Source organism: Musa acuminata, chromosome BXJ3-8 (genome assembly GCF_036884655.1).
Source record: "Musa acuminata AAA Group cultivar baxijiao chromosome BXJ3-8, Cavendish_Baxijiao_AAA, whole genome shotgun sequence".
Classification (NCBI taxonomy): domain Eukaryota; kingdom Viridiplantae; phylum Streptophyta; class Magnoliopsida; order Zingiberales; family Musaceae; genus Musa; species Musa acuminata.
The window spans coordinates 2,336,687-2,357,118 of record NC_088356.1 but is presented as its reverse complement, the minus strand read 5'-3'; the positions used below and the strand labels follow the sequence as shown (position 1 = coordinate 2,357,118).

The window sequence follows — 20,432 nt, the reverse complement described above, 5'->3', positions numbered from 1 at the left end:
GAAACGCCTCGCCTTCGTCCCTGCACACAGGTCGGGACGAGAGAACTCGACCCGACCTCTCCGACGATCAAGTCAGTAAATAATCATGGCGAGGTTATTTTTTTTGTGTCCCCCCTTCGTTTAGAATGCAAGGGTATTTATGGGGGAGTTCGGTGTTACCTGGTGTGCCTGCCCGCAAGGGGTAGGGTCGTACCTTCTGATGACATCTGACATTGCTATCGGCGTAGCGTGTGGAATCGAACTTGAGCGGTCGTTAATGGGCTTCGGTTGGCGTTTCGACCCGTGTCAGTCACGCGGTGTCGGACTAACAGGGGAGTGGGACGTCAGCGGGTGTCACGCAAGTCTTATCGTAATCATTACCCTTATCAACTTTAAGCTAATTTGATCTCTCATGTTTGTGCATATAATCTTTCGTCCCTTATACGTATCTCATTGTAGTTTTTCTTTTTTTCATTCATGAACTGTTTTGATATTTATCTAGTTTCATTTTTTATTTTTATGTTTTAAAAGATATAAGAAAATTTATAAAGTTTTTGAATGGTAAAACTGTCGAAAGGATGTGAAATGAAATTAATGAGATTTATAAGCGTAAAAATATAATTTTATAAAAGAACCCTAATCTGCTTAGGGTTCTTTTACATGCTTATTGTGCATAATTGTTTTGATCTAAATACATAAGACATACTTGTTTTGATCTAAAACCTTAGATTAGGATAGTTGCACACACTATCCATGCTGGAAATTACAAATTAGGCCTTACCATATGACACAGCTGCTCGAACGAGGACACGTTGTGTTTTAACAAGGCCACGTAAACGTCCATGCTTCCGTCTCGAGTGGGGGATGGCACCAAGAACATTATTCCCTCCACGGGCACGTAGCATGGCATGAACATGAATGGCTTCCCACTACCAAAATCGAGGTCCCAGAACGGGAACCTCGCCAAGTTGTGCACCTCCAAGTTTGGGTTCATCACCCTATAGTTCGCTTCGGCCGTCGCCTCCAGCGCCTCGTCCTTCACGTCCTCCAAGCTCGCGAAATCTATCAACGATCTGAAATATCCGTCGTCCATCCTCGCGGTCTCCTCGTGGATGAGCGCCGCCGCGAACTGGAGTGGCCTGTTGACGAGATCCCCCACCTTCACGCGGGGAAACGCCCACAGCACCAGGTTGCCGAGGTATTCGTCCGGCACAGGGGGCCTCAGTCTCGCGCGGCCGTTGACGGAGATGCGGAGGCCGCTGGTGATGCGCTCGTCCACCCCGCGGGCTACGCTCACAACTCGCCATAAGTGCGCCATCAGGCTCTCGAACGTGTTGTAGCGCCGGTCGGCCCCGATCGAGGCCTTAGCCTTGAGCATCTCCAGGAATTCTCTGCTGAAGTGCGCCTTGTGGAAGACTATGTCGTCCGCCTTAGCGACGTCGTCCTCGGTGTCTAACGCCTTCTTGGCCGTCGAGACTATGTCGTCCGCGGCGTCCTCGGCGTCGAACGCCTTCCTGGCCGCGAACTCTACCCCACGGTGCTCGAACTCGACGCGAGGTGGATTGCGGGGGATGAAGAAGGCGCCGCGGCCGTGCAAGGGGAGGGGATCCATCGGAAGGCCCCGTGTGGCGAGACCCCATGCCACGATGAACTTGCTCATGGAGTGGCCATCGGCGACCCAGTGATGCGACGTGAAGCCCACCACCAGGGTTCCACACGCGAACCTCGTCAGCTGCACCTGCAACAGCTCCTCCACGCCTTTGACCCACGGATGCAGCGGCAACAAGGCCGTCGACGGCTTGTGAATGACGGCTCTGTCGAGCACGTCATCCGACGACACCTCGATGAACCTTGCCCCGGCGTCATTGAGGAGGATGACGGGCTCACCCTGGGAGTCCTCGTGCAGCCGGCCAGCCCATTCCCGGTGCTCGGACAGCGCCGTGACAAGCCCCTTCTCGATGTCCGTGTTGGGCGGCGTCGGCGGCCGGAAGGCGTAGATGACGGCCCCGTGGACTTTGTAATTGATCTTGTCGAAGACACTGAGACGAATGCAGAGATCGGTGGAAGGCGGTTCGCCTTCATACGAAGGCTTGACGAGCTTCGAGCTCTCCACCCTCACCTTCATGGCTTTGATCTGTTCCGCCATAGCTGCAGCTTGAGGAAGCGACTTGCAGTAGTACTCCAAGGGTTGGAAACGCTTTCTGCTCTCTTTCCCTCACCTTAGAATGTAATCTGAAGCAGCATATCCCGAAGAACTTAAACTGCATGGCAAGCAGATCTCAGCTTATACCGTTCATATAAAAGATATACTTGGGAGAACGATAACGATCTTTCATTGAACCTTAATTCGACAACTAGAAAGATATACTTGGAAACCATTGATGTTTCATTGAACCTTTAGGGGGAATACATAGTTGCATGTCCATAATTCGAATGATATGCTGTCGACGCAACAGCTTGTAGATGAACACTGGAAATGCCATCCCCATTATCTTACTCTTTTTGTATGGGACATAATTCGAGAAAATAGAAAGATGTTTCATTGAACCTTTATAGTTGCAAGTTCATAATTCAAATAGATTTAGATGATATGCTGTCGATGCCAACATCTTTTGATGACCAATGGACCTGCGATAAAAGAGATATGCTCCCTAATTTTTTAGGGTCTTTTATTGTACTTTCTTTCATTAAACCTTAAGAGATATGTTTCTTAATTTTTATATTTTTTTCACTAAATATTTTCAGAGAATTTATAGGTACATGCACACAATTTAAATAAATCTAAATGATACGATTTCCTAATTTTTAGGAGATGAGTGATGACATATTTTGATAAATATAATATTATTTTTGAGAATTATTCTTTGAATTTATCATATTTTGATAAATATAATATTATTTTCGACGTATATAAACTTTGAGAATGAAAAGAGTGTCTTTCCAAGTAGTTTAATTAAAAATCACAGTATATAAACTTATAAAAATCATCATCCAATCAAGTTGTCTTTGGAGATGATCAAACTTTCAATTCTATATAAATTTATGATATTTCCATGGTGTTCTCTTTTGTGGATCATCTTTTGCTATTATAATATAATATGTTGATTGTTTTTTTCCATTTCCTTTATTTTTTTTTATCGTTGTCAAGATATGGGCTTTATTGATAATAAAGATATAATTTTTTATTTCTCTTTCTAACAATTTCTCTCTCTAATAGAAATTTTCTCTTCTATTTCTGTTTCTAATAAAATTTCTCTCTCACTTTCTCCAAAGATCACTAGCTCTTTAACCATGTTAAGTGGATATCAAGAAATCATGAATTTAGAGAGATTTTAAATCTATAATTTATCATGTTTAGTGGGAATATTTTATCCTTTTATCTTGACTCTCGAGAGAGTCAAATTAGGATTTTTAATTTCAACTATGGTCGATCGATCATTAGTGCATGGAGACCCGACGAATTTATGAGTCGTTCCAATATTTCTCAATCAATGTGAGATCAAATGATATACTAATCGTATAGTTTAAGTTAGTATTTCGACAAATAATGATAACATTAGCAAATCTTATGCTTATGTATACCCTCTCACAAAGACAGAGACGGTAACATGTCAACAACCGAGGAAGGAAGACGGCATGGTTGTGCTCGACCAGGGAAGCTAGTCGAGCAGATAGCATAGCTGCTTGAATGAGTCCAAGTTGTGGCTGAACAAAGTCACATAAACGTCGATGCTTCCGTCTCCGGTGGGGGATTCTACCAAGAATATCATCCCCTCCACGGCATAGAAGCTCGGCATGAACAAGAAGGGCTTCCCACTACCAAAATCGAGGTCCCAGAACGGGAACCTCACCCAGCTGTTCACCTCAAAGTTTGGGCAGAACGCCGCCTCTTTCGCTTCGATCGTCCCCTTCAGGCCCTCCGTCACCTCCTTCGAGCTCGCAAAATCTATCAACGATCTGAAATATCTGTCGTCCATCTTCGCGATTCCCTCGCGGACGACCTCCGCGATGGACTGCAGTGGCCTGTTGACGAGCTCCCCCACCTTCGCGCGGGGACACGCCCACACCACCAGGTTGCCGAAGTATTCGTCCGGCACGGGGGGCCTCAGCCTCGCGCGGCCGTTGACGGAGATGTGGACGGTGCTGGTGATGTGCTCGTCCAGCCCACGGGCTACGTTCACGACTCGCCATAAGTGCGCCATCAAGCTCTCGAACGTGGTGTAGCGCCGGTCGGCCCCGAGCGAGGCCTTGGCCTTGAGACTCTCCAGGAATTCTCTGCTAAAGTGCGCCTTGTGGACCACTAGGTCGGCCGTCAGAGGGACGTCCTCCTCGGTGTCGGACGCGTTCTTGGCCGTGAACTCCACCCCACGGTGCTCGAACTCGACGCGAGGTGGGTTGCGGGGGATGAAGAAGGCGCCGCGGCCGTGCAAGGGAAGGGGATCCATCGGGAGGCCCCGTGTGGCGAGGCCCCATGCCACGATGAACCTGCTCATGGAGTGGCCATCCGCGACCATGTGATGCGACGTGAAGCCCACCACCAGGGTTCCACACGCGAACCTCGTCAGCTGCACCTGCAACAGCTCCTCCACGCCGTTGACCCACGGATGCAGCCGGAGCAAGGCCCGCGACGGCTCGAGGACGTCCCGACCGAGCACGTCGTCCGAGGTCGCCTCGACGAACCGTATCCCGGCGTCATTGAGGAGGATGACGAGCTCACCCTGGGCATCCTCGCGCAGCCGGCCAGCCCACTCACGGTACTCGGAGAGCGCCCTGGCGAGGCCCTTCTCGATGTCCGAGTTCGATGGCGTCGGCGGCCGGAAGGCGTAGATGAGTTCCACGTGGAGGTTGTAAGTGATCTTATCGAAGACACTCAGCGGAATGCAGAGATCGGCGCAAGGTGGTTCGCCTTGGTACAAAGGCTTGACGAGCTTTGAGCTCTCCGCTCTCACCTTCAAGGCCTCGATCTGTTCCGCCATGGCTGCAGCTCGGAGAAGCTCCTTGCAATACTCCAAGGTTTAGATACGCTGTTTCCTCTGTTTGGAGGAGAAGAATCGGAAGAGCTTAAATAGGCATGCAGAAGTCAGCTTATAATATGAGAAAAGAGATATGCTCCCAAATTTTTTTTGGGTCTTTTATTGAACTTTCTTTCGTTAAACCTTAAGAGAAATGTTTCCTAATTTTTTACAATTTTTTTTACTAAACATTTTTCGGAGAATTTATAGGAAAAATATACACAATTTTAAATAAATCTAAATGATACGTTTCCTAATTTTCACTAGATAAGTGCTGACGTCATGTTGACATGTATATTTCCAAAATAAATCTCAAGCATGCATCATTACTTGGTGGAAGAAATATTGTCTTCAGAGACTATTATTTGAATTTATCATATTTTGATAAACATAATATTATTTTCAACGCTACCTCCCAATTGGGGAATGAATGTTGTGTCGGGAACGGGGTCGACACTAAGAGGAGGGGGGGTGAATTAGTGTAGCGATAAAATTATCTTCAAAAAATCTTTTGTTTTCGTAAAACCGTTTACGTTGAAAACCAATCTCGGAAAGTATTTAACTTTAAAACATTTGTAAGAATATAATGAGCAAGTGAAGTAAGTAAATAATGCGAAAATTAAAAGCATAACAAGAATGTAAACCAATTTATAATGGTTCAGTCGTCGTGACCTATATTCACTTCACCGATTCCTCTTCCATCGAGACTATCGGCATCCATCATCGATCTTTCTTTAAAAGGCGAAGATCAACCTCCTTCTTACACCCCTCTTATCCTTTTACCGGGTTTAGGAGACAACCCTTACAAGCACTCGTACAACTCCTAAACATAATTTTAAGGTTAGATCTAGAAGAGGGATTTCTCAAGTGATTGTAACAGGGTTTCTTCACTTTTAAACTCTCCGTGCTTGCTGCTTTAATCAGAGATGAGAGGGATATTTATAGGCTTCAAGTTGACTCAAACTTGGAGCCTAAAAGCATCTTATCCCGGGTTTCCTGGGCACGAGCGGTATCACCGATTGCGCTGGGCGATACCATCACTAGTATCAGTCTGACACTAACACTGCACTAGGTGGTACCACCGCCCAGTCTAGCGGTACCACTGCCTAGTTTGGTGGTACCACTGCCTGGGGTGTGTGCTAGGTGGTACCACTATCCAGACTGACGGTACCACCGCTTGGCACCCTGCCAGGGGTGGTACAATTGCCCAGACTGACGGTACCACCGCTTGACACAGTCTTAAATATTGTGCCACGACGGTATCACTTCTTAGGGCACTGTTTGGGCCTATCATTGGGCCCAACATAGTCCTTACATGGGCCTAGCTTGCCCCTAATTGGGTTGGCCCAAATCCAAATCCAATTACGTGTTAACTACGATTCTTAAGACATTTGCTAAGCTAAATAAGTCCCTATGTCTTGGTTTCTTTTGCTTTATGCCTTGCTATCGTAGTTAATCCTACATATGTAAAATACATTTCGATCTAAACAATTAATATTAAGCATTAATCATGTTGTCCGGCATGTCATTGGTCCCTCGACGCTTCGTCCGATTCTTCGGTGTATCGTCCTCTCGTGCAGTCGATTGCCCAATCGGTCAGTTGACTCTGCAACTCCAATATCCTTACCGCAATATCTACTTTTCTTGGCCCGATGCCCGAATCCATGACCCGAAGTCTTTTGTCGATACGTCGACCGATCCACCGGCTTGACGTCTAATCTTCTGACATGTTTTTCTCTAGTCCAACATGATTTTTCTTGCTTTAATTGTCTCATCCTGATCAAAGCATCCTGCGTTACTCAAAATGCAGATAAAAAATAAACACTTATCAATTAGTTTCATCATCAAAATTTGAGATTTAATATGTCGAAGATGCCTAACTTGAAAATGAAATGAGTATAGTAGTTTAATAAAAATACTTGTAATGTGATTTTTTTCTCTATATTTTAATGTGTTTTATGCGCTCGTGTTGGATTATCACAATGTAATCGACAAAGTATCAATCCATAAATCTTGTAAGAGATATTTCAATCATGTAAATTCTCGTAGCTCTTTATTCAGCTTTACTAAAAGAACAAGAAATAGTTGATTGTTTCTTTGTCTTTCAAGGAAAAACACAATCTTTTTTAGTTAGAACAATCTCCCTCCATCAACATCACATCATCTTTTGTTGAAAAAAATAATCCTTGTGGTAGCCTCCCTTTTAAACATCATAAAACTTGAAATACTATGACATCAAAACATTAGTGAATCTGCATTATCACTCTATAATAATTAGCACTTTGTCTTAGTAACATAATGCTCCACTTTTCTAATTGTATTACCTATAAATGATTGAGTCAGTACTCATAGAAGGGTTTAAAATTCATCTTTTAGTTTATATGCACATTCAAAGTAGATGCAAACTTTGTGATTGTTGCAAGTCAAAGGAGAAGACAATTATTTTGATGGTTTTTTTCAAGTTTCATGTATAAAAAGGTAAAATTAAGCATTTAATTAGCATCGATAGACCTATAAAATTAAGTTAGTTCGAGATATGAATTATATATCTCATGCACTCTTCGTCATCTTGACCTTCTTTCTTTTTTATTAATACGCTCTCCCTCTTGAGAGCAAGAGCTAAGACACTTTAAAGTTCTTATCATGTTGATGATCCTATTATATGTTATCTCATGCTCATATCTCTTATATTTGTGATCGGTAGACTCACCTATAAAATTAGGTTAATTTGAGATATGAATTATATATCTATCTAATGTAATCTTCGTCATCTTGACCTTATATTTTATCGATACACTCTCCCTCTTAAGAGCAAGAGCTATATAATTCATGCTCATGATCCTATTGTATGTTATCTCGTCCCCACAACTACTATGTTTGTGATCGGTAGACTCGCCTTCCTCATATTATGATACTTCCTCTCGGATCCATTCGATCAACACTAAAATTAGGTAACTAAATTCCCTATAGATAGATCATCATGACTCTTTCTTTCAACAAATGTTTCAACACCATGGGACTTTCCAATCAGTCGAAAGTGCTCTCGTTCTAATGCGAGATAGTAAAAGAAAGAAGATAACTTGAAGGAAAGGTGATTGTGTATGGTAGAGGATGATAAATCAAGTTTATTTTCCAATTAATTCGGGCTTTTTGTTCATCCATTAAATGGACACGATCGGCACCGGTAATGATATTGCAAGAGCATATGGCGAATGGATTATGAAGATAAAGCTTAGTGGAATTTAGCACGAATCAAGTAGCTTTTTATGAGCATAAACTACAATTTCTTGGTAAGAGTTTGCATTCCATTCCCAAAATGCAAAAGTCTATCTATGAAAGGGCCAACCATTCAAAATGAAAGGGGTTTGGAACGTTGTACTCAAGCTTCCCATCGTCATCTGCACAAGGAGAAGACGAAGTAAAGGTTTAAGGCCGGACGTGGAATCGTAGCATATGGAAACGGGGTTCATCCTCTCAGCCATTAAATTCCGAGGCAGGCAGGCATCGTTACGTACACGACTTTCTCTAAATGATAGTGTGTGCATCTGCCATGAAAACAATCTCCATGTCCACAACTGATGAAGGTAATAATGACGATAAAGACTCGCATGACATTAGCTGCCCCAGATGACGTCTCATGCCTCTGTTGACCTGTCAGCACCTGGTCAACGCGGACCGGAACACTGACCAAGGCACATTAACACCCTACTCAGGCTCGATCCCTCACGCCATGCCAACGGCGATGTTAGACGCTACTAGAAGTACGATCATGCTCCCTGCGGGTAGGCACATCAGGCAACGGTAATCCTCACTATAAAAACCCTCGCGCACCGAGGAGAAAGAAGGACGAAGAGACAACTTAGCTAAAGAAACCCCCTTCACCATCCACTAACTTGATCGTTGGAGGGGTCGGGCCGAGCTCCCCGACCCGACCTTTGTGCAGGTGTGAAGACGGAGGTCTCCCACTAAACGCCCAGGCGAGGAGTCTCTTCCCGGTGAAAAGGACGACCCCATCCCGATCTGACCAACGCAATCGGCCACTTCAGCAGTCTCGAGAAACGTCCCAGGAAGATCCCCCATCATCCAGACCCGAACCAAGACGCGTCGGCCCCGAGGCCACGGCTTAAAGTTGTTTACACTAACAACAACCACATGTAGTCGGAGTCAGCAACATTTGTTTTACATACATACATTCACCAACTCTCCTCCTCCTCTAAAACTCCTCAACCCTATGGCTAGTTGGTCTATAAGTAGTACCCCATCTCTTGCCCTTCTGCTCCAAGTGTCTGCACACCTGCAATAATATCGTGTAAAGGAAGCACTGTATACTTCCAATGGTGAGAGGCTCTCGGTTTCTATTTTCGTCCTTTCTTTTACTAAATATTAGCTTATTTATTTGGGTGACGGGTTTCATCACATATAGTGTTCGATCATATCTCTGTGTTCACGTATGGGTGCAGGCCGGAGGACTGACGGGTTTCATCACATATAGTGTTCGATCATATCTCTGTGTTCACGTATGGGTGCAGGCCGGAGGACTGACGACCAGTGTCCCGACAGGGCTCCAGGGATTGATCATGGTCACTGGAAAAACATGTATGTATGTAAAAATATGTTAAAGCGGAAAATATCAAGATATCCAAATGAAAATATCAACCAGTACAGTATAAAAATAAAATATTAATTACACGGAGATCAAATCTTTTAACGTGAAAAACCCAACGTGAGAAAAATTACGGAACCGTAGTCCACCTCAAACTTCTACTATCAATAATAATGATAACAGGTTTACAATAAGTCTTCTCTAGAATAATCAGATAATCACAATAACATCAAGAGAGGGTAAACTATAGATCAACACCGTTAGGATTATAGAGTTTACTATAAGAATTCTCTACATAAAATTTGGACCAAAACTGACAACGATTGTCAAGCAGAAATCTCTCGATATGACCATTCATTTCGGAGATTTGAAAATATCACTAGGATGGACGTAACATACGAACTTTGATGGAGAGATTGAAACCAACAGCTACGGAGTGACGGGACTTAAATCTGAGAGGGTATGTAGGCATACGTGTTGATTAGATTTATGGTGTACGATCATTTCCAATTAATGAGATCACATTAACATATATTTTGAGTCGTATTCTAATGAAATGTTTGGTTTCCTTTCAGATTAGTTTTGAGAAAGGAGAATACATCAAATCTTTATCGGGACGTTTTGAGGAAATGAACGGAGTCGTCGTGATAAGAAAACTTACGGTTGACAAAGATGACGGCGATTCGAAGGATTTCGGCAAGGACAGTGGTACTCCTTTCTCCCTTTCTCTCGAGAAGGGTAAGGTGAGCGGCTTCCATGGACGTGCTGATGCAACCAAAGGTGCAATTACTGCACTTGGGGTCTACTTGCGGGCTGATTAGAGATGATCATGTCTCGACGCTGTTGCTATTTGGATGCTCGAATAAGTAAGTAGCAACGGATGTTATCGTTGTGGTTATTGTTTGATACGGTATATTTTGGCCCAAGACACGTCAGAGTCCGACGTCATCGGTCACAGTCAGAATCCGTACTAAGACACTGTTCAACACGTCATATCTCGAGAATCTTGAGGCAGAGCCACTCCCGAAACACGTCAAGTCAGAATCTGTACCAAGACACTGTTTGGCATGTCTATCACGTCAACTCGCGTACGATCGGCCCAGGTGCAGTACTATAAAGACCTCTAGCCAGCATCTGGCAGAGGGGGGGGGGAGATCAATGGATCACTCCACTAATTTGCTCGTCGGAAGGGCCTCGTCGGGTGATCCCGACGAGGGTCATTTTTACAGGAAAATCCGGCCACCTCACAAAGGTGAGCTGCCAGCCACCTCGAAGAAGGAGAGACGTAGCTCGGTATACACGGCGCTCGGATCGGCACATAAGGAACGTTGATCAATACCCCATCGCGAGAACCCGATCGACCTCGGCATCCAGCTTAGCCGACAAAAGACTCCCGACATTGACCCGTGGATCAGACCGTCCATGCTGACTCACCAACCACGACACATTTGTTCACAAACATTGTTGTTGTCATCGTCTTTTGCATCAGTGTCGCCCGTCTTGTTGTTGTGGGATTGTTGTTCTTCGAATAAATAATATGTTATGTTAGAAGAGGAAGGAAACCAATAAACATAGGTTGAAGGGTTCGTAGGATGCAACAAAAATTTCATGGCTCAAGAATACCATCCTTGACCTCGGTGGATGCTCGTGGCCGTGGGCGTCGATGCCGGCGAGGTCGATACCCGTCGGAGTTTGGCTTGTTCTGCTTGAAGACTCTGTATAGCCCTTCTCTAGTAATAAATCTGGCCACTGCACCCAACCCAAACTGCACAGTCCAATAAGACGATCCATCTTGCAGATGAGGATTGTTGAATTAGATAGGGAAAATTAGATTAGGAAAAGAGATAAAAGCTATCACACAAAAAGTAAGGATAAGAAGAATAGGATTAAGATAAAATATTTTATATTTTATTTAAAAACTTTATATGTTTCATGACCCAATACATAAAAGTTTATATAGTTTCGATAAATACATTATATTTATTATATTTAATATGAATCTTTTTATATCTAAGAGATACTTTCAAGAACCAATAGTCAAGGTCTTTATATTGTTGAAGATAAAATGCAAAGGATGAGATGGAGACAGAAGTATAATGGCACTTCTTTTTGCAAAAACATTGCCCATGAAAAATACAAAATAATGCGATTACCCTATATTTGAATTCAGAGACATTTTACAATATCATGAAGATAACATCTACAAGATAATGGACAATCTTAATTGCTGAATGTAGACGAGTACCATTCCCAGCACAAACTATTTTGAAGCCAAAAATTGATGGTCAGGAAGGTCACCCTGTACTACCAAATGGGTAAAAATACTCAGGCTGGTGTTCTTTGAATTTATATATCAGAGGTTCTTTGGGACAAAGTCTATTTTCTCTTCATGATCCAGATCGGATATCAGCTCCTTTAATTTGCATGCATCTGTAAGGCTGATATATCTATATCTACAGGGCTGGACATGCCTCTGGTTCAACCTGTTCTCCAGATTTTAAACCAGGAAACTGACCAATATCATGACCAGCAATTGCATGAAATGGATTGTTCAATCCTATGGCAAATTCATCTGGTTGTGTCCCTCCACTTTGGAAATAATCAGCCATCTGCATTACAAAGAAAATGTCTGTGATGCAAGACAAGATTTGAACAACTAAATTTTTTTATCATAAAAGATCCATAAAATTTAGACTAGACCCATTATCATCAGCTGCAATGTAAAATTTTAATGGTAGATGACTGCGTATAACAAATCGATAAAATAAAGCAAAAGTCTAACATCAACTTTGTAACTGAGTGAAGGAACTGGAATTTTTCTTTTCCTGATAAAGCAAGACATGATAAAGAGTTTAGGTGGCCAAGAAAATGTATAAAATATTCAGATAGATGGTGAAATGTTTGGTGTAGAAATCAGTGATCAATTGAAGGTTCTAACAGTTATCTATCATCTTGGGAGAAACTGAAAAGGATAGGGCCATAGGAGGATTTGACATAGCAATAAAACTTGGGGAAGAACAGAAAAAATCGATGGGAATGAATATAACAAGAAAAAAAAGGAAGAAGAGGAAATGGGATAACAAAATTTTGAAATGTAGCCAAGGAAACATGTTCCTGGAAGGCTTGTGACTAGAAGACAAAGTAACACTAATTTAGCATGTGATAAGGTTATTCGGGAGTATAGACCATGGATCAAGGGGAGATCACAAAGAACAAGGCATAAATTCTTTTTCTTTAGTAACATGACTACCATTGTTATACGTTTAAGGAGAAACAATTTAATTAAAGAATTGATCTAACATTCCAAAGTTGAACTTCGATTAGTCCAAGAATAGAACAAATATAACTCCTTAAAGTAAATGTGCGACTATAGTTCTCCAGGAATCATACATAAACTGTATCTAACTACTCAAAATCTAGCCATCAGTGGATCAACATCTTATGCAGACATTATTTTCTCCTTCCTTTTCGATTTAAATGCTTATGAAATAGTTTACCTGAATTTTACTAACAGTACCATGAACACATTAATAAACCATAAACACCTAAGTAACGAATATAGCGATTAATTTTCATTATTTTCGCATCATAATTCAAAGGACTATAACTGATGTGGTTACCATAGTTCACCTTACTGGTCTATATCGATGTACCAACCGATTGGCGATACAGTATGTACCAAACCATACTGATGTACCGACATATTGTTATGGACAAATCTGTGAACAAGGTGTTCGATATAATGTTTGTGTATGTCCGTGTCTTTCAATTTTGTTCATATTTTGCTCAACATGTAGAGAGCTTGTAGTAGGTTTGGCAGCCCCATTTTGATTAGCTCTTGTGACCATTTTAGTCTTGTAAACGCAAGTTGTGTACAGTCATAGTGCAGAGACAAAACTGCCCAAAAATAAGCCATCTAGGTAGTCATTTTCGGGAGTTTCCTAACTCCGCAGAGTGATGCGGAGTGTCAGCCAGCATAGCACCTAGGAGCTACCCGGGTGGCACATGGCTGAATGGGCCTTCGGAGTAGTGTCTAGGGTTGTTTGTTGCCTTGTTCCACAAGAGTGTCATGTGGGCAATTGTGGGAACTTTTAGCCGCGACGAACTACCTTAGACCCTTTATTGTGCGACTATTCAAAGCTTGCGAAGTCTATGTTTGTAATTTGTATTGCCTATTAAGTGTTTACTAAAATATCTGCTTGTGGGATCCCGAGTTAAACGCTTCCTCTAACCCATCTTCTTTTTTGCAAGTCCTCAAGAGATCATAAAAGGTTTCGAGGAGGCTGACCTTTTGTAGACGGACACGCAAAGATGCTGCACAACTTAGGCAAACAATTCCTCAAGGATCCCGAGTTAAACAATTCCTCTAACTCATCTTCTCTTTTGTAAGTCCTTAAGGGATCATAAGAGGTTTCGATGAGGCTGACCCGTTACGAACGAACACACAAGGGCGCTGCACGACTTAAGCAAAACCAACTAAGTCCATGACAATAAGATACAATGGGACATATCGACAAACCGATATGTATCACTCGTACCAGTCCCCTATCGGACTAGTACATACTACCCATATCAGATAGTATGCCTCAATACGCCGAACCTTGATGGTTACTTTGGTCAACTCCATGCATAATCTTATGAAGAATAGATATAGACTACCAGGTATTAGCAATGGTTCAAAAGAGTAACTAGAAGAAAATGTTTTAACCATGTTATTGTTCTCCTATTGATTATATGAAAGAGGTTACTATGTCAAATTCCTAGAGAAAATCCCCCATTTTCTCAAGCCTATTCTTCTGTTAAGGTGCTTTAGATTTTTTTTTTTTTTTGCACAATCCAAAAACATTTAGTTAATGCAACTTTGAGAAAATTTCATGTAAGATTAGACGTTGAAAAAAAGAAAGCAAATGCCAAAGACATCCGATGGTGACTCATGAGTTATATTGTTTGCAAAGAGATCTTTTCTCCTTTTGATAAGATTGTTAGCTATCATACTACCATAACCTGGACAAACACATCCCACTTTCTCAATTCCTAAAAAATGGATAACTCTATAACTCTTGGTCTAAAATTAGTCTATATATATACATATGCCTATGTTAATTGTTTGGGAAGTATTTCAAAATGTCCTATTAGTTCAAAAGCCATCATGCCAATTACATTTGATTCATTTCATTGACACCTCTGTACACAACTAAGATACTTTGCTTGACTTATAACCTGTCCTAGTATGTACTTCGATTTATATTTTATATGATACTTTGAAGCCAGGATTAATTGTTAGTATAATACCAGTTTTGGCAACCAGTTGAACTGATATAAATTGGTATACCTGACAGTAGACAGACCAGTACCATCCATACAACAAGAAAAATAGAATACTAAAATACTGAAGTCCGGTACATGTCTTTCGTCAAATAGATAAATATTATTTGGTATTATATCGATCTGACTGGTATTTGAATCTTTGTTTCAACGCCTCTCTGATTATCAACTCCCACAGGCTTCTTCCAACCACAGTTGTCACCACCTTCCACAGGAAGTTTTACATAAATCCTTGGTAGGTTTTTCATAAGCACACAAGAAAAGGCAATATTTATCAATCAGCATTCAGTTTGTCCAGGTTATTAATTTGTACATCATTCAAGGGCATCTGTGACAGTTAACATATGACTCATTTGTGGGCATACAGTTTCGTTCAAGCTAGTTACAGTTGATATCCATGTTGCAGCAACCTCTCGGATGCGGCTGGAATGGTTCAGAACATATTGGTGAACTATGCAGGTTCAAGTTTGTAAGAGGACTGGATAAAAAAGCTTAAGGCCCGCAAAGTTATTTAATATGGATCTTTGTGGTTCAGGCTATACTGGATCTGATCAGTACATGCTCATCAAAGGTTCTACAGTGCACCATAAACCGATGTGTAGTGCAGTCTAATGACCAACAATGAAAATGTTGTCATAAGTAAACTTGAACTTGAACTAGAAAACAAGAAGTTAAGAGGGTACTCACATGATGGGCAAGAGACATTCCGCTTAAAGCTGCAGCTTCTACACTCGACCCAAGTAACCAGTCACCACAAATTCCTGCACGCCCATTAGGGTCGAAGATACAAGGAATCTCAGGAGAATTTGTTGGAAGAGCTGCACCCCTAGGATAATAAAAGAGCATAAGTATACACTCACAAGCCAATTCACAAATTTTTTCTGAATGTTTATTATTTGGAAAGACAATGCATACCATAATTGGACCCTGGTATAAAATGGTTTCTGTAGTGATCCTTTGGATAATCCAAGAGCAGACTCTACACCCTCAAGTATATCATCCTTTACCTTTTCTGCTGTGGCACTAGGGATGTTTTCCTGTATGTTCATGTAAATTTCGTTTAAGTACCCTATCAACACCAACTAGTATCTGTAAAATATGAATAACAGCAAGAAATATGAGGCAACTGATCCACCAGGGATATAGCATGCTGTCATGTGTAATACTTGATTGCATTAACCAAAAGGATATGGTGCAAAAGAACAAACTTTTAGCAACCTGTGGAACTTTATTTCGTTTTCCATAGGTTGCAGTGCTAAAAAAGGTCCAACACTGAGGTAAGTCACTTTCCAAAGGGAAGAGTTTGCTAGTGTTGTTGCCCATCCATGAAAGAGAATCTACACCTTTCACAAAAGCTCCTTCAAAATCTCTATTCTGAGAAATTGGAAGAGGATCTTCAAATGCTGCAAGAAGAGCCCAGATAGAACTAAGTTCTAGAGTCTGCAAACACCAAAATATGCATGAGCACAGCAACTTGAATTTTATAATTTTCCAAGACTATAAAGTACTATTCCTACAGTATTTGACAAGATTCATCTGGGGAGGTGCAGCAGCAACCTTCATCTGTTTAGTTAGTTGTGGTAAGCCTGAGGATGAAAGCAAACGATTTGCACATTTTCCTGTTGATGCAGCATGAAATAATTAAAATCATAAATAAATTGAATAACAGCCTACTTTTAACAAGAATGCATAAGTGGAAAAAGATAACCATGCCCAAATTTATAGATGATATCTACAATATATTATTTATATTTAGTGGATCTCAGTTAAATAATCTATTTTCTGTTTCCAGTGTCGCAATTCCTTTCTGGAAGAGGGGTAAGAGTTGTAACAAGAAGTAGATGGATGTATAATTGAAGTTGCTTAAAAGACATCGTCTTGGAAGCCAAAGAAGGGAACTGAGAACAGGAAAAAGGTTGAATGACAAAACAAAGGGAAGTTGTATTCAGCTCTCAAGAAGTTACAAGCAGAAAAATAAATGAATATGCAATGTGAGGCTTAGCCCAAGCATATTAATATCCTTGTAGCACTATGCTTTTCCCAAGCATCTCCTAGCAATAATGAATAAATGAATAAACGAAGAACAGTCAGAACAATAATAACTCATATTAATATCCTTGAAGCACTATGCTTTTCCCAAGCATCTCCTAGTTAAGCTTAGACCTCAAGAAGAGAAACAAATGGAACATGGATCAATTATGAGCCACTTCTCATGGTTTTCATGAGCAGAATATTGGACATTAAATAACTTCATGAAGGACAAGAAATAATTTTTACAGAGCAATTATAAAAATTAATAACTTGATTCACCTAAAACACCTAGAAGTGATATAGAGGTAATATAATTACCATTATGTGCGATAACAACTGCATCAAACTGGCCATGGGGTTTCTCTCGCTCAGCCAATCGCCATGTCCCATTAAATGGCTCAATCTTACTTATCCAACAAGGCCTTACAATATTAGCCATGCGACTCTGCAGTTGCAGTTAAAATGCTACTTAGCACAGAGCTTGAAGGCATACCAACATAGAGAAAGAAAGGATAACCACAATCACCTGTGTGTAACAACATATCACCTGTGTGGAACCACAATCAGCTCTTAGAGACAGTGTTTATGCAGATGAACTTCAAACTTCTAGCCACAATTTAACCCAACAGCATTCCCAGCACTTGGACTAGAGACACCATAATTTTATCTTTGATATTTATTATCTTGGAATTGATAGCTATGCTTGGTCAACAAGATAATAAACTACCATAAAATTAGAAGGCAATGCATGCTTGGCTTTTCAAAATATGGATAATGGTTGGTGTCCATAGGTTCACTCTTAATTTCACAATAGAAAGCATCTGTTGTGCCAATTGTTTCTGAAGGTCACAAGTGCAGAAGTAGAAAACTTATACAAATATTCATCTAAATGACTAATGTAATATTTTCCAGATATATGGTTCTTTCATTCTGTTGCATGAAACTAGGATAACATTTTGCAACTAAAGCAGAGTTCAAAGCTGATTTCTGATTCAATTATGGAATTTGGAAGTCAAATGAACAAAAGAAGCAGAAAGGGAATTTTCATAATTCAAACTCATTATTCACTGATCCTCTTAAAATTACTGAGGAAAATCATTCAAACATAAAAGAGAGAATTTAACTTTGACCTGACTTATAATTGAATCCATCAGAGAACGCATTCCTTTCATGCCTACATATCTTGAAGCAGAATACGGTACAGGAGAAGCATGCCCACCAGCTTCAAGTTCTACTAACAGTCCCTTCCATTCCCGAACCAAGCCTTTCTCCAACCATCTATCAACAAGCTTCTGAAATCTTAAATCACTTACAGTAAAGAACTGAGCAGCATGATCAAATATGCATGTCCTGGAATCAATGATCCGCGTTGCCATCCTCCCACCTAAGCCATGCATCCCCTAAGATAGGACCAGGAAAATCAACATATTATATTTATTATAAGATAACTACAATGTCACTTATAGTCAAGACAGTGATAACATGTTATTATAGTATCCCCAATGCAGATACAGAACACAATAGACCAAACAACATACAAGTTGATGCAAAACATGGATTTCCTTCAGAATACCAACCAGCCTATAAGTTAATTCTAATTAGAATTAGAAGTTCTAGAAGAAAAAAAACTCACCAAGAGGTTCAGCTTTCCTAGGATTCCATCCCACATCTTTCTTCCAAAATCATGATATTTGCTTCATCAAGTGAGCATAAAATGGTGCATAGTATGCTGTTCTGAATAAACAAGTCTATTTATTTTCAGTAATTAGAGATGATACTTTATAATTATCCGTTCATCTAAATTTTATCTGATTCACATTTCCCATTGTCTTAATAATTTCTCAAAATTTTAAAATTAATGAACATTTGAAAATATCACCATCCATGACAATTTTCGATCCCATCAAGCACAAAGCTTTCATGATATATGTCATGGAATGACCAATCAATTCTACATATTCCAGCATTGCAATTTGAGTTGAGCATCTTAACCTACAATTTAACCATATGAAGGACAATATCGGCCACAAAAAGGGTATAGATCTTAGTTCAGGATCAAACACCAACATGGCTTAGAACAAACACATTGACATGATTGATTCAATTGTTAAGCCCAGAAAATGTTGAAAAAGAGTCTTTATGGGATTCCTGGGGCCCTGAAAATGTTGAGGGGAAAAGCTAACATCTCTCTAGGAGTTGCAGATTAGGCAATATTGAAGCACTTGATAACTCTCACCTGGATGCTGCAACGTAGACATTTCCAGAAATCATGCACAAACCTTCCAATGGTGATGTGTATTTTTGGAACAGGAAATGCCCTCAATTTCCATAAATGCAATATACAAAAAATCTTCTGTGAAGAACAGGAAATGTACTTAAAGATAAGGGATTTCTAACAGTCCGAGTAGTGACCTAGATTAATGGAACCACCTTAAAAGTAATTTATATAGATATCATTTTCATGATATAGGACAACATGAAGGAATGTGTTTCACATCCTCTAGCTAAACAACATCTTATACGCATGAAAAGGCTTAAATGCTCAAGTTGTTAGGTCAGTGACGTCAAACCACTCCAATTACGTGGAATACTCACCCTACCTAAATCAACTATATCCACAACTAGATTCCTCTAAACCAATCAAATTCCAATTTCTTGCCGTATAAAGACAGAAAATCAAAATCTATGAAATCAAAATGAGGTAGCGCCTAACCGTATCGAAGACCGTCGACCGTATGCCTCTCTCCTCAAGCGTGAGAGCGCATACCAAACCAGCGACCCCGCCGCCGATGATCGCCACAGCGGGGTCCCTCGCCACCGGCGTGGTGAACACGACCTGCTCCTGGGCGAAGCTCTTCTTGATGGCGGACCTTCGAGAGGTCCCATGCGGGCCCCTTCTTGGACTCCGCCGCCCGCCGTCCACAGGGCTCCTCCTTCCTCCGCCTCCGCCTTTCGTGAGGTGCTTCGGCTCCGCGGAGCAGAGCGGAAAGCGCGGCCGTGGGATCCTAGGGTTTCGGGGGAGGAAGGGCTTGCAGGGCTTAATGGGTTGGAGGACGAGCGAGGAGCTCAATAAAGCAGTCGAAGTCATATGCCGCAGCGCGTGAAGAAGAACAGATTGGTTTTGAGAGAGCGAGAAGCGAGTGTGGTTAAAACCATGAAAGTTTTACATATATACCCTTCTAAGTTCTTGAATAACATACTCGCCCCTATACATTTAAATATATCATATGTATATAGATATCCCTCTAATTACTAATATCCATCCAATATTATTAATTATGAATACCAATAACTAATTTGAGATAGAAAATATATCTAAAGCTTTTAAGTACTTCAAATATCATTATTCATCCTTTATAAGGAGTTATCAATGACAATTAGAGTTTATGCTACTGGTAATATAATATTCCTTTGAGTTTTGGAGTATATATATATATAGGTAGTTATAGCATGCTCATTAATGCACATCAATTAACAAGTGA

The 20,432-nt window shown here is 41.0% G+C and overlaps 3 protein-coding genes across 5 annotated transcripts; all 3 read right to left on the bottom strand.

Annotated features, from left to right (window-relative positions):
• Nucleotides 1-742: 742 nt before the first annotated feature.
• LOC135645675 (agmatine coumaroyltransferase-2-like) lies at nt 743-2,125 on the bottom strand. Its single transcript, XM_065164308.1, has 2 exons — nt 1,457-2,125; nt 743-1,408 (listed from the first exon to the last, which is right to left on the bottom strand). Exons 1-2 carry the CDS (start codon nt 2,123-2,125, stop codon nt 743-745), a joined length of 1,335 nt encoding a protein of 444 aa, XP_065020380.1.
• A 1,513-nt stretch (nt 2,126-3,638) lies between these two features.
• On the bottom strand, nt 3,639-4,955 carry LOC135645673 (agmatine hydroxycinnamoyltransferase 1-like). The gene has a single exon (XM_065164307.1). The coding sequence runs from the start codon at nt 4,953-4,955 to the stop codon at nt 3,639-3,641; it is 1,317 nt and encodes a 438-aa protein (XP_065020379.1).
• Nucleotides 4,956-11,721: 6,766 nt separating this feature from the next.
• Nucleotides 11,722-20,077, bottom strand: LOC135581159 (uncharacterized). 3 transcript variants are annotated; one of them, XM_065164398.1, is made up of 9 exons: nt 19,664-20,077; nt 18,081-18,350; nt 17,477-17,497; nt 17,269-17,395; nt 16,437-16,538; nt 16,138-16,322; nt 15,835-15,956; nt 15,607-15,745; nt 11,722-12,203 (listed from the first exon to the last, which is right to left on the bottom strand). In XM_065164398.1, the coding sequence occupies exons 1-9, from the start codon at nt 20,036-20,038 to the stop codon at nt 12,048-12,050; spliced, it is 1,497 nt and encodes a 498-aa protein (XP_065020470.1). In that variant the 5' UTR covers nt 20,039-20,077; the 3' UTR covers nt 11,722-12,047. The 3 variants fall into 3 exon arrangements, with proteins under 3 accessions (XP_065020470.1, XP_065020471.1, XP_065020472.1); XM_065164399.1 differs by having other exon boundaries at nt 16,138-16,359; nt 16,477-16,538; nt 19,664-20,075; XM_065164400.1 differs by lacking the exon at nt 17,477-17,497 and having other exon boundaries at nt 16,138-16,359; nt 16,477-16,538; nt 19,664-20,073.
• Nucleotides 20,078-20,432: the final 355 nt, after the last annotated feature.

Coding starts and splice junctions, on each gene's coding strand:
- LOC135645675 (XM_065164308.1), bottom strand. CDS start 2,125: ATGGCGGAACAGATCAAAGCCATGAAGGTGAGGGTGGAGAGCTCGAAG. Junction 1,409..1,456: donor AGGACGCCGCGGACGACATA/GTCTCGACGGCC, acceptor GACGTCGCTAAG/GCGGACGACATAGTCTTCCA.
- LOC135645673 (XM_065164307.1), bottom strand. CDS start 4,955: ATGGCGGAACAGATCGAGGCCTTGAAGGTGAGAGCGGAGAGCTCAAAG.
- LOC135581159 (XM_065164398.1), bottom strand. CDS start 20,038: ATGACTTCGACTGCTTTATTGAGCTCCTCGCTCGTCCTCCAACCCATT. Junction 18,351..19,663: donor GGTCGACGGTCTTCGATACG/GTTAGGCGCTAC, acceptor GTCCTATCTTAG/GGGATGCATGGCTTAGGTGG. Junction 17,396..17,476: donor TGATATGTTGTTACACACAG/GTGATTGTGGTT, acceptor CTGCAACTGCAG/AGTCGCATGGCTAATATTGT.